This window comes from Protobothrops mucrosquamatus, unplaced genomic scaffold (assembly GCF_001527695.2).
Source record: "Protobothrops mucrosquamatus isolate PMUCROS unplaced genomic scaffold, P.Mucros_1.0 scaffold2570, whole genome shotgun sequence".
Classification (NCBI taxonomy): Eukaryota; Metazoa; Chordata; class Lepidosauria; order Squamata; family Viperidae; genus Protobothrops; species Protobothrops mucrosquamatus.
In genome coordinates, this window is record NW_015388628.1 from 59208 (window position 1) to 71436 (window position 12229).

A 12229-nucleotide genomic window follows, 5' to 3' on the forward strand; every position below is an offset into this window, starting at 1 on the left:
GCAAAGTCTTGGGTCAACAGGTTAATTTCAGGGAATGGATACAAACCATTCTTTATCACAAAAAATTTCTTGAGATCATCAATAAATTTGGGCTTTTTGCTATATTATGAGTTGTCTCCTCTGAACCGGGCCTTGTGAATGGGAGAGAAATTCTACATTTAGCTACCTCAAATCTGTTTTCTTATATAAAGTAATCCTGGTTGGGCTTCAGATACAAACTACTCATTTCATTGGAAGGCCCGTGGGTGAAAGTGCTCTTTATCACCCTGTTGGGATGCTCTCTATTATTCCAATATATCTTTGTCTTTTTTACGCACAGAGGTCCTACTTTTACCCTCCCTTTTGTGTTGGTTGCTTGATAATGAAATCTGTGCTACAAAGGTAACTCAAACAAGCCAGGAACCTGGAGAGCAACACACTACCCTTCCCCTCAAGCTATATGGATTATGATTTTAAAAAAATAACTAAATTCTGTATCTGCTGCCTTTTTCTTCCCGGTCTCCTTCAGCATTCAGCGGTCCTGCTTTGATGGCACCCAAAAGATCTTACTGATTTAGTATGTTCTGGGCGTGGGGCGATCACAGGGGGTGGTTCATTGTCATCCTCCTCCTCTTCATCTTCTTCATCCTCTTCTTCAGAAACTGGGGGAGCCAATGGTGGCTCCGAAGCTGTTTTCGTGCCCTGAAATGCAGATAACAATGAAGCTCCAGCCCAGTTACAAGACTAAGCACCTAGCTCTTTAACTAGGTATCAAGATATTGCCTATCTTGATGTTTCCACTACCTTAATAGTATTAGTATTAGAATAACAGAGTTGAAAGATCATCTAGTCCAATCCCCACCACCACCCAATCAGGAGACCCTACACCATTTCTGACAGATGACAGTCCAGTCTCTTCTTGAAATCTTCCAGTGATGAAGCTACCACAACTTCTGAAGGGAAACTGTTCCACTGGTGGATTGTTCTATCAGAAAATTTCTCCTTATTTCTAAGTTGAATCTCTCCTTGATCAGTTTCCATCCATTGTTCTTTGTCTGGTCGTCAGGTGCTTTGGAAAATAGGTTGACCCCTTCCTCTCTCTGTGACAGCCCCTCAAATATTGGAACACTGCTGTCATGTCACCCCTGGTCCTTCTCTTCACTAAACTAGCCATACCCAGTTCCCAGTTCATATGTTTAGCCCCCAGCCCCCTAATCATCCTTGTTGCTCTTCTCTGCACTTTTTTTAAGAGTCTCAACATCATTTTGATAGTGTGGAGGCCAAAACTGGTTGCAGTTTCTAGGTGTGTCCTGACCAAGGCTTTATAGAGTAGTATTAGTACCTCACATGATCTTGACTGAATCCCTCTGTTAATACCCATCAATTCCAGGCCCCTTATGGAGCAGGGTTTCTCAACTATGGCAACTGGAAGATGCATGGACTTCAACTCCCAGAATTCCCTAGCCAGAGTTTAAGTCCACGCATTTTCAAGTTACTATGATTAAGAATCCTGATATGTTTTATAACAAACCCAGGACACCAACTGATTGTTAGGTATCATGAGCAGCAAGACAGAAAAAACGGTGTCTCTCACTTCTCTGGCAAAGATTTACAAGAGCACACCTGACCCAAATCACCTGTCCTTCTCAGCCATAAAGTTGTATAAAGCTATCGACAATGGTGTGACACAAAGAACGGATGGGTTTGTTTTAACGTGGAATTCTTTAAAGCCTGGGCTTATAACACTGTAAAACTACAGCCTATGGAAGTGTTGAGAAATGGGAATCCCAAACGATCAGATGTTCCTGCAGTGAAAGTTAATAGCTTGTGCAGATTGGCAGGGGTAGGAGAGGTGTTTAGAGGTACGGCTTTACATTGCTCTCTGTATGATATTTTGATTCAGAGTTTTCCTAATCTGAGCATTTCTAGATGGATAGACGATTTTCAAGAAGAGATTGGACAACCACGTGTCTTAAAAGCATAAGGTCTCCTGCTTGAGCAGATGGTTGGATTAGAAGACCTCCAAGGTCCCTTCCAATCCTGTTACTCTATATATTATTCTATAGCAATGGCTCAGCTGGCTGGGGAATTCTGGGAGTAGAAGCCCATATACAGAACATAGAATAACAGGATTGGAAGGGATATTTAGAGGTCAAGCTCCTTATATCGAAGCAAGAATCATGCAAATTTTAATCACAATTTAAACACAAGAATTAAAGTAAGCTACCGAATTTTGGAAATTGTGGTCGGAACCATCAGCTCCATTTTATTACATCTTTACATCTTGAGTTTTGTTCCTTTCTCAGCCTCTCTCATGCTGGAACACACACGGCTTGGGGAATTGTACATTCTGTTGTACCTTCCAATTTTTTTTCAATGCAGCCATGTTTGCAAAACCATCCTGTCTACAGAAGCATTTGTGCTCTGTAGACGCGTCTATTTCACAGAAGCTTTGCAATATGCCTCTCTTATCTGCTGGCACAATATGGTCTTTCTTGTCTAGCTGGCAGAGCAAAATTAAGTCACCCAACATGACAAATATCCCCGATCAGTCGTTTAGCATTAAAAGGAGGACGACTTATACATGCAATGAAAAATTAGCATTAAATATATTGGTGGATTCTCTTGCTAATATGCATTCTGCTCAGTTAAACAAACGTTGTCATGAAATGGATCATTTTTACCCTGGTGTATAGCAAATTAAGCCAGAAAACAAAGGCAATTCCAGAACGTAGAAATTCGTTAGCAACCGAGAGCGGGTACTTACCGAGGGATGGGCTGCAATATAGCCATGGGCACTTTTATCTGCAATGGGTAAAAGAAAATCTATGATGGTTTGGTAGATCATAAATGGTTATTAGAAATGAAGAGGGAAGAGCATTTCAGCTTTCAGGATCTACTTAGACGGTGAAGGTTGATTCTGCCACAAAATGAAGCAGCGTGGAAAACCTTTTGTTCAATGGATCAAGTTGCTAATTAAGCCTTCTTTCGCCACATTTTATTCCAGTGGCCATCCCACTTCTCATCTTCCTTGTTTCCATCAATATAGTACTATCTATCCCAAAGGTGTCCAACCTTGGTAACTTTGAGACTTGTGGACTTCAACTGGGGAATTCTGGGTGTTGAAGTCCACAGGACTTAAAGTAGCCAAGGTTGGACACCACTTGCCTATCCTCTGAGCTATTCCAATCTTCCTTCTTCTCTATATTTGCTATTTTTAACTCTGTAAAAAAGACCATCTGTAAACTATGGTTGTTATCTGCCCTCAAGTCAGTGTTGACTCCTAGTGACTACATAGATAAATGTTCTCCATGACAACCTCTCCTCAATGGTCAAAGGTTTTGTCCCAATTTGGACATCCAGCTGCAGCCTTTTCTTCTCACTCGTGATGGCACGATCTCCATGACCTTTGCTTACCTCCTGATGTAAAACTCATATATTTCTGGTTGTTGACCGTCTCTTTGGAATCGTAGAATTTGAGAACGTCCAGAACAGCTTGTGGGTTTTTCTTCTGTTCCAGTTTGGTAATGTTGGAAGTCTGTAACAGCCTGGCCCACTGCTCAGGAATGCCCTGCAAAAGCCCAATAAGACAGGTGAGGCCTCAGAGGATTCCACCCAGCTCAGGCTGATGCTCTGCTAAAACAGTTCCTTAACAAGAATCCCAGGTTACCTGTAAGGCTGTAAGCCGTTAAAGCTAGACAGTTTACAGCAGCTGCAATCATTCTCTCATCCTCTCTTAAAACAAAGAGCTAATACCTGGATCCAATTTAAAAACAAAAAAAACCCCAAGAAATTTATCATTGTGGCGAGGAAAAGAAAAGTGCATGAAATTCATCCTGAAATCAATTATTGCAGAAAAATGGAACTAATTCCCTGCAATTTCGGGTTGGTATATGCCCTCTCTCATCTAATTTTGAGATAAACACGGTGGACTTTAGGAACCTTACACTGGATATTTGATGCAGAGCTTAAAAAAATGTGCTTTCCTCAAACAATAAGAGCAGATCCAATTGGGATAGGAGATATCTCCTGGCTGGAGGTGTAGGAGATACCTCCTGGGGTAGGAAACACCTCCTGGCTTGGGACTTTGGGGAACATATCCTAGAGGTGAAAGGGACACCCCACATCTTACTTGTTTCATTGCACACCAACATTAGAGGCTCCCCCATCTGAAATAGACTATCATAGAATCATTTGGGTTGGAAGGGACCTCGGAGGTCTTCAGGTTCAATCTCCTGCTCAAAGCAGAAGACCTTATCCAGGGGTATCAAACTCAATTTCATTGAGGGCCGCATCAGCATTGGGGTTGCCCTCAGGGGGCCAGGTGGGTGTGGCCAGGGTGGGTGTGGCCTACTGGGTGGGCGTGGATGGAGTGGGTGTGGCCTACTGGCTGGGCATGGCCAGCTCTACATGGTTTGCATCAAGGGTGCCTGTGGGGGCCTGGGCAGGAGTGGGACAGATCTGAGGGTCTCTGGCAGAAGGGGGTGGGACCAGGGCAAGCACCAAGGCATGGTGCATTTCTTCATTCCTCACAAAGGGTGACACCTCCCCAGCATGCACCCAGGGGGTGGGGCCGACGCGGCAGGGGCTGGTTCCTCGCTGTTTCCAGACGGCCTTGTGGAGCTAAGACTGAATGCGTTTCAGCATAGATGGCCACCACAAAATTGTACATTGGCTCCCGGCCGGCCTGGCCCGGGGCCAAGCAGCGGGGGCTATTCCCTCACTGTTTCCAGGATGGCTTCACAGGCCACATGAAACCACATCACAGGCCGCATCCGGCCCCCGGGCCTTGTGTTTGACATGTCTGCCTTATACCATCCTGGGCAAATGATTGTTCCATCTATTTTTGAAAAACTCCAGTGATGGAGCATCCACAACCCCAGGAGGCAAGCCGTTCCACTGATTAATTGTTCTCACTGTCAGGAAATTTCTCCTTACTTCTAGGTTGGGTCTCTCTTTGACCAGCTTCTTGTGGGGGTTTAAGAAATGCTTCAAAACATCCAGTATAATTTCCTGCCCTCTGGCGACAACCTTTTTTTTTTTTTTTTTTGCTTTCTATGGCAGTGATGAAGACACCAGCAGCAGGTGGTTATGAGTGCCACCCTCACATTTATGCCACCACCACCCACCCAGGTGTGTCCCAGTGGCCCTCAATGACATTTTGCAACCCACGGCCCCATTCTCTAAATTGCCGGTTTAGGGTTCGATTGTTTTTGTTCTAAGAGGTCTTCTGCAAAAATGAGATGGGCTGATGGTGCTTGGCGGGAAGAGCGGTCCATGATGGGACAATGAGGAGGAAGGCAAGCAACAGACTCTACTGCACACACATGAAGCCTGAGATCGCAGCACTAAAACATCTCAAAGAAGCCACTTAGTTTGGGCCCGTGACGCACCTCAGACAGTTTCCCTGTATACATCTGTGAGCCACAGAGAGCTGGCTGCAATGGATGTAAATAAAGAAAGAAAAGAAAGTTAAAACAGAAGGTGGCGGGAGAAAAAAATCAGAAGGCGGGAAAGAGAGAGACTCCAGCGGGTCAATAGCTTTCCTATTCTAACTGAGGGAATAGCAAACACAAGGGGTCATTCACAAGTTACCGGGGAGGGGGGCAAGATTTTGAAAAAAATTTTTAAAAAAAATCTCACAGCCTAAAGTTGGAGGCATCATTTTCTTGTTTGGAAAGAACTGTGGGGCTCTAGCTAATTTTATTTCTGCTTTGAGGCTGACTAAAGAGTCATTCTACTTCATTTAAGTAGCCCTATAATCGGATGGACTGTTCGATTTTCAAAAACAGGAGAGATTGGGTTGAATAGAATGAGGTGTGGTTTTTTTTTTTTCCCTGGACAATTCTGAAAGGGCTCCATGCAAAGATTTACAGCACAGTTATAAAGAGGTTTCTTTGGAAGGGAAGGCCAACTGCTTCTAACAAAGCCTCAGGGAATGTGGGTTCCTGGTAGCACCTGTCATGTCTGGCCTGGACACCTCCTGAAAAACTATGAATCACAACAGGCTGGTTTAGAAAAGGGCAGCAAAATGCTTGCAAAACAGTTCTGTATTTAACTTTACAGCATAACTAGAATGAGCCTCCACTGCACCAAACCTTTGTCAGAACGATAGCTCAAAAAGGAAATGGCTGGCCTGAAATGGAAGTGTTATTTCTGTAATCTAAAGTTACACTTTCTTTTTACTTCTTCAGTCAGAACCAATTTAAATTTTCATTAAGGCATAGAGGGGTGTGATGCCTACGTGTCACCTCCCCTGGTGCTTAAAATCAGCGCTGCCTGGTTTTTAAAAATTCATTTAATATTTTTTTAAAAAGACAATCTGGCGTTCTCAACCCCTCTCTTGGGGAGAAGGGCAGTTTAGAACTATGAAATATTCATTAATTAATTCTGAAAGGGAAGGAACCAGCCTGCAGAAGCATCTTTATTTAAAATGCTTACGGGCCTTATATGGGCATTCTTAGTAAATAAAAAAATAGGGTACAGCAGGAGAAATTAGGTGCAAGTCCCAAAGGTGCTTTTCCAAAAGGCAACTGGACTTTCTTTGTTTTTTCCCCCTCGGAAATGTTTCACTTCTCATCCAAGAAGCTTCTTCACTTCTGCAAGCAAACTTCAGTTCTGTTCTGTTCCAAACTTCAGTTCTTCAAGGGAAAAAAAAAAACAAGAAAGTCCGGTTACCTTTTGGAAAAGCACCTTTGGGATAACCATGACCTGGATGATGGAGAATCTCCACAGTTATTAAGCCATGCAAGTGTCTTCTCGTGGTGCCAATGAAGTCTAACTGTGTTCTAAACTTTCAGAAGGTGCCCACCAGCACTAAAACTTGTCTTCCATAGTCCAAGAGACTATGACATCATTGCTTTAGTTCCAGATTGCTGGTATCTAGTCCAGTACTGAATCTGGGTCCTTCTGCATATGAAACAGATGCCTGAATACTTCAGGACTACCGAAGTTGGACCATCACTATGTATAGAGAAAACACTTATCTCAGTGATGGCGAACCTTTAGAGACCGAGTGCCCAAACTACAACCCAAAACCCACTTATGTATCGTCGGGTGCCATGTGGGCATGGCCCATTGGCTGGGTGTGGCCAATTGGGTGGGTGTTGCCCATTGGGTGGGCATGGCCCATTGGGTGGGCATGGGTGCGGTGGTAACGGCAGACTGGGTGGGACTAAAAAGTTCAATCAATCAATTCTAATTTTGCGAGATCTTTTTTTTTCTCGTGTGAAGTTGAAATTGATTGATTGATTGACTGAACCTTTTTTTAAGTGAAAAGGTTTTATAAAACCCAGCTGAAGGCCTAGGACTGGGGCGACGGTGCGCGTGCCCACAGAGAGGGCTCTGCGTGCCACCTGTGGCACGCCGTGCCATAGGTTTGCCACCACAGGATTATCTGCTCACTGAAATCTTGTGGTCATCCAGTTTTCCAAGTGCATCATGCTGGTCAGGCACAAAGAATCAGGACTACACATTAAATTCCAGTTAAGCTGATTTATTGCTCATACATATGCTCAAAAAGCTAGTCAACTATCGGTCAGCACTAAATTGAGTTAAATAAGAGTGAGATAAGACAGATATGTTAATGGAATTCAAGAGGGGTTGGACTTGAAGCGTTTGTGGACATGGAACGATTCTGGGCTGAGTTCTCTCTTGACTCCATCCCTAGGATCTGCCAATGCTTGCCATATTAACACCAAACTACTCTTTCATTCTCTGATCTTTCTTTCTAGACAGAACTTAAGAGTGTGTCTTGTTAAAATCCAGGTTCTCCCATTTAAGTCAAGGCAACAATATTATGTTGACATTGATCAAGGCCGGAAAAAGCTGTTTCCCCTACTCATCTTTCATCAACTTGTTCGGTGTTTTGTGTCCTGATTTTTGTTGTTCACAGTGGTGCCAAGCAACAATGAAATGGCAATGGGACATGCACCATCACAAGCAACCTCATGCCAGCTGATGTTCATGATTGAAAGCCAAGCTTCAGAGCGAATGTCCCCAGTTATGATTTTTGGATGTAGCTGTGAGCAGTGCAAAGCAATTCAGCCAGGGCAGCGATTGGGCCTGAGTGTCAAAAAGAAATAAAACACCAAACGAAAAAAAAACCCTGGGCACATTGCACACAACTCATGATGCTTAACACAGACAGAATGATGGCTACCCTCTGAAATGAGGGAGGAACATTTGCACAGGTTTAAAATATTCCCCCCCCCCACTTTAAGACAAAGAATATGAAACCCAGGAAAAAATTTTTTTTTTTTGCCAAAAGTCCTTAGCGGAAGAATCCTTGCTGCAATAAACTTATCATTAATTTTAAAAAATCAGATCAGTCCTACGGAAAAACTCATTTAGCAATGATCACAGTGTCAAAAATGTTTCAATTTTTTTTAAAAAAATCAGAAGGAATAAAAAGGAAGCTGTTTATTTTCATGCCTTTTAATAACAACTGGCCAAGACATATACAATATGGAAACGTCATCAAATAGTTGTAATGTATAGTCTATTGTGAATGCTAAAATTTAGTAACTTTGGTGATATGCAACAGGCATCCTAGTCAATTGGTAGTAATTAATTATTACAAAATTATATATAAAATTATATATATAAAAATCTGAATATATATATATATACAGATTTTTTTTATAGTCTTCAATAAAAATATTGAAAAATATAGGAAAGATAACTTCTAATATTACTATTTTTACTAGTAGTGTTAACCTTTTTTAATATTATATCAGCCTGTTCCATCAGATCTTGCACAGGGGGCCTGCTGTGGGTACCATTAGCCATGAGCTACATTTGGTGGGTCACAGGAGATGTGCCTTCTCTGCTAGGGTGCCAGCCTTATAGAATATCCTTCCCCCCCAAAAAAAATTAGATTGATTTTGATATTCCAAAAGATCTTCCATACCTGGTGGTGTGACCAGGCGTGGGACTCCCAGGTATCCAGAGACTTGGTTATATGCAGTTCAGAAGCTTTATTGCTCAAGTCTATACAGAGCAATCTAATCAACTAAAGTTCATTACTAAATTGGCACCAGATGAGGGTCAATGGAATTCAAAAGGGGATGGACTTGAACCATTTATGGCAACATAACAATTCTAAGCTGATGACACGCTTAACTCTGCCTTCCATCTCCGCCTGCTCTTCTCCTACACCTTCACTTTCATTGCATTTTCGTTTTCAGGGTAATTTTCTCTAGAGTCTTTTGTATTTGTATTTGCTGTTTTTATATTTTTTTAAAGCTATTGTTATACACTGTCCACAGTTGCCTTCAATGTGATAGATGGCTATATAAATTTGATTAATGTTTTTTTTTAATGGAGGGAGGATCCCATGAAAACAAAGGTGCGAAAGGCTCACAAAAGTCATAATGTGGTCTTGATTTAAAATACTCAGCACTGAATTTGGAACCTGCTTATTCAATAAGCCTATAAGGTAATCCAGCAATATCTAATTTCTAGAAACAATGGGATTGTGGAAGTAGGAGCTCTGGGCTCATAAAAAAATAAATTCTCCGGTGATTTTAAGGATATTCCAGCAGTCCCTTCCTTGCTGTAGAAATTGGCCCCTATAAACAACCATCTTAGAATCACAGAATCATAGGACTGCAAGGATCTTAAAGGTCATCTAGTCCAACCTCCTGCTCAAGGCATTCCTATCTTATACCATCTCGAAAAAATGTCTATCTTCTTAAAAAAAATATCCCGTGATGGAGCGCCCACAATTTCTGGAGGCAAGCCGTTCCACTGATTAATCGTTCTCACTGTCAGGATTTCCCCCCTTAATTCTAGATTGGATCTCTCTTTAACTATCTTAATGATCCACAGGCAATTCTGTTAACCAACATCTCCAGATGGAACAACCAGTCCTTTTCAGAATTATTCTCTCCAAAATTCCATTTTTCACTGAAACCCCCCTTTTTCTTGTTAAAAAATCTCTCTTTGAAGGCATTGTAAAAGGCTCAAGAAGTAACAACATATATGTTCCTGTTGGTGCATTTATTTGATCTACTTTCTACTTTTCCCCTAGAGCTTAAGGCGGTGTGCTCCCGCCCCTCCTGTTTTTTAAACTCTTTTGTCTTGAGAAATCATTTAATTATTTTCCCAGTGGTGCTAAGCAAGGAAGGATAATGTGTGGCACTCCAGATGTGCACGGAATCCCTGATCTCTCCGTCATCAGCCATTAAGACTTCTGCCACTTAATGCAGAAGAGGCTGCATCAAAATGGATTTGGACGGAGAAAAAAAAAATTGCAAACCAGCAAGACGCTATACGGCTGATTTATTTTCTGTGACACATTCTTCCACCGACTCTCCCCAGCCTGAACAGCTTAATGTCTTTCCTTGAGAATGAATCAAAGAAGGGAAGCCGAAGAGACAGTCTAGGCACCAGGCTAGAAATTGAGAGACCGTGAGTTCTAGTCTCTCTTTAGCCCTGAAAGCTGATTGGGTGACTTTGGGCCAATCACCCGGAGACTGCCTTAGCCATAAAAAGCCAGTTGGGTGACTTTGAGCCAATCCCTCTCTCTCAGCCCAAGCTACCTCACAGGGTCGTTGTTGTTGTTGTTGTGGGGAAAACAGGAGGAGGAAGGTGTGGTGGATATGTTCACCGCCTTGAGTTATTTGTAAAAATAATAAAGGCAGGATAGCAATAGATAAATAAATAAATATACCCCACAGTAGGGGGAAACGTGATTGGTTAAGCCAGCAGTAAGAAAGAAGCTCAGGATGTGCAAAATTGTGTGTGTGAACAGAGAATGTTCTATACAAGAACAGCCGGTTGTGGTAATCGCCACCTAAGTCTAAAGATGTATACTTCAGGTTTGTTCATTTGCTCTAATATTAGCAGCTTCAGGACTGGATGGGATATGGATGGGAGACCACCAGGAGTTCCCTGGAATGAGTTATCCAAGGGTGCTGAAAAAACACCCTAGAGCAGGCATGTCAAACTTGCTACGTCACGTGACATCGCGCAACGTATCAGGCCAGTTTTGCCATTGCCGGCAATGGGGTGGGCACGGCTTCCACGTGACGCATCCAGCCCGCGGGCCGGGAGTTTGACACCCCTGCCCTAGAAGAAAACAGTATGGCTGGCAAGGAATTGTGAGGGCTGAAGTCCACCCATCTTAAAATGGCCACGGTTGAAACACTGGCCTAAACAATAACAAATTCAGCAACGGCTATGTGTGAATATCCATTATGACCTCATGCTAGAAAACCACAACTCCCAGTCTCCCTTTTCATTTGGACATGTTTCCTAATCAATATCTGACATGAAGGTCAAGTGATAGCTGGATTGTCAGGGTTTGATGTTCAATATCAAATTACTCATGTATCCCATGAGCCGGATCAACAGAGCACATTTAGATTTTTTTTCCCTATAGTTTTTCATAGCTCATAGCCTTCTAGTGGGTTACAATAAAGTCTTCAGATCCATATGCCTAGATAGGTTTCAACATTGTCCTCCATTATGGTTTAGGATGAAGGCGCATGCAACTGTTATCTGAAAGGCAGACTCAATGTGCATTGAACATAACTATGGCAGAGACCCCATGTGCATACCTGTTCTAATGAACACCGAGCAGGTGGTTAGTGCTACCTCTGTTCTCACATCCGTTCTGCGTTCAAGAAATACCTGTACAGGACTCATGACTGGGAAAGGAAAGGAAAGGAGAGGAAAGGGTGTAGAAGATAGGCAGACAATGAAGCAAAGACTTACTGTGAATTCCCCAGTGACGGCATCAAAGCCAACATGGATTGTGTGCTCGAAGTCTGAAGGGAGAGAAATTTCAGGACGTTCTTTCTCTTTCTTCTTATTGGCTGGGGGCAAAATGTTAACAGCCATTTATTTTTCTGTGTAGTCATTTGTTCATCGATTTTACTGTCTGGTTTATTCAACGCAAGAAATAGAAGGGCAGGAAGAATAAAATACAATTGGATTCAAAAGGATCCTTGGCAATATAACCTAAGGAGCCTGATGCATTTATCTGATTCCGAAGCATTTTCTGCTCTGCTGCTTAACTGAACGGAAATACCAATAAAGGAGAATATTGGTAGCTCAGGCTTGAAATGAGGGGTCCTTTGTGCTCCCTGATGTTTCATTACCCAAACTAGGTAGCATCAGGGCTTTTTTTTCTCATAGAACACCCAGAACGGAGTTCCGGCATCTTTTTTGGATGGAACCTTGTAGGGTAGGCAAGGCGGGTTGTATGACGTATGTGAGTTCCGGCACCTTTTTTTTTTTTTTT

At 42.5% G+C, this 12229-nt stretch overlaps 1 protein-coding gene across 1 annotated transcript in view; it reads right to left on the reverse strand.

The window, feature by feature from the left end:
• LOC107295917 (serine/threonine-protein kinase PAK 3) overlaps positions 1-12229 on the reverse strand; it is a 35504-nt gene that overhangs the window by 20467 nt on the left and 2808 nt on the right. The window contains exons 2-5 of the mRNA XM_015825252.1: positions 11701-11801; positions 3397-3550; positions 2747-2784; positions 550-681 (exon numbers count right to left, since the gene is read on the reverse strand). Of these exons, the coding sequence (XP_015680738.1) occupies positions 550-681; positions 2747-2784; positions 3397-3550; positions 11701-11801 (425 nt within the window). The remainder of the gene's footprint in view (positions 1-549; positions 682-2746; positions 2785-3396; positions 3551-11700; positions 11802-12229) is intronic.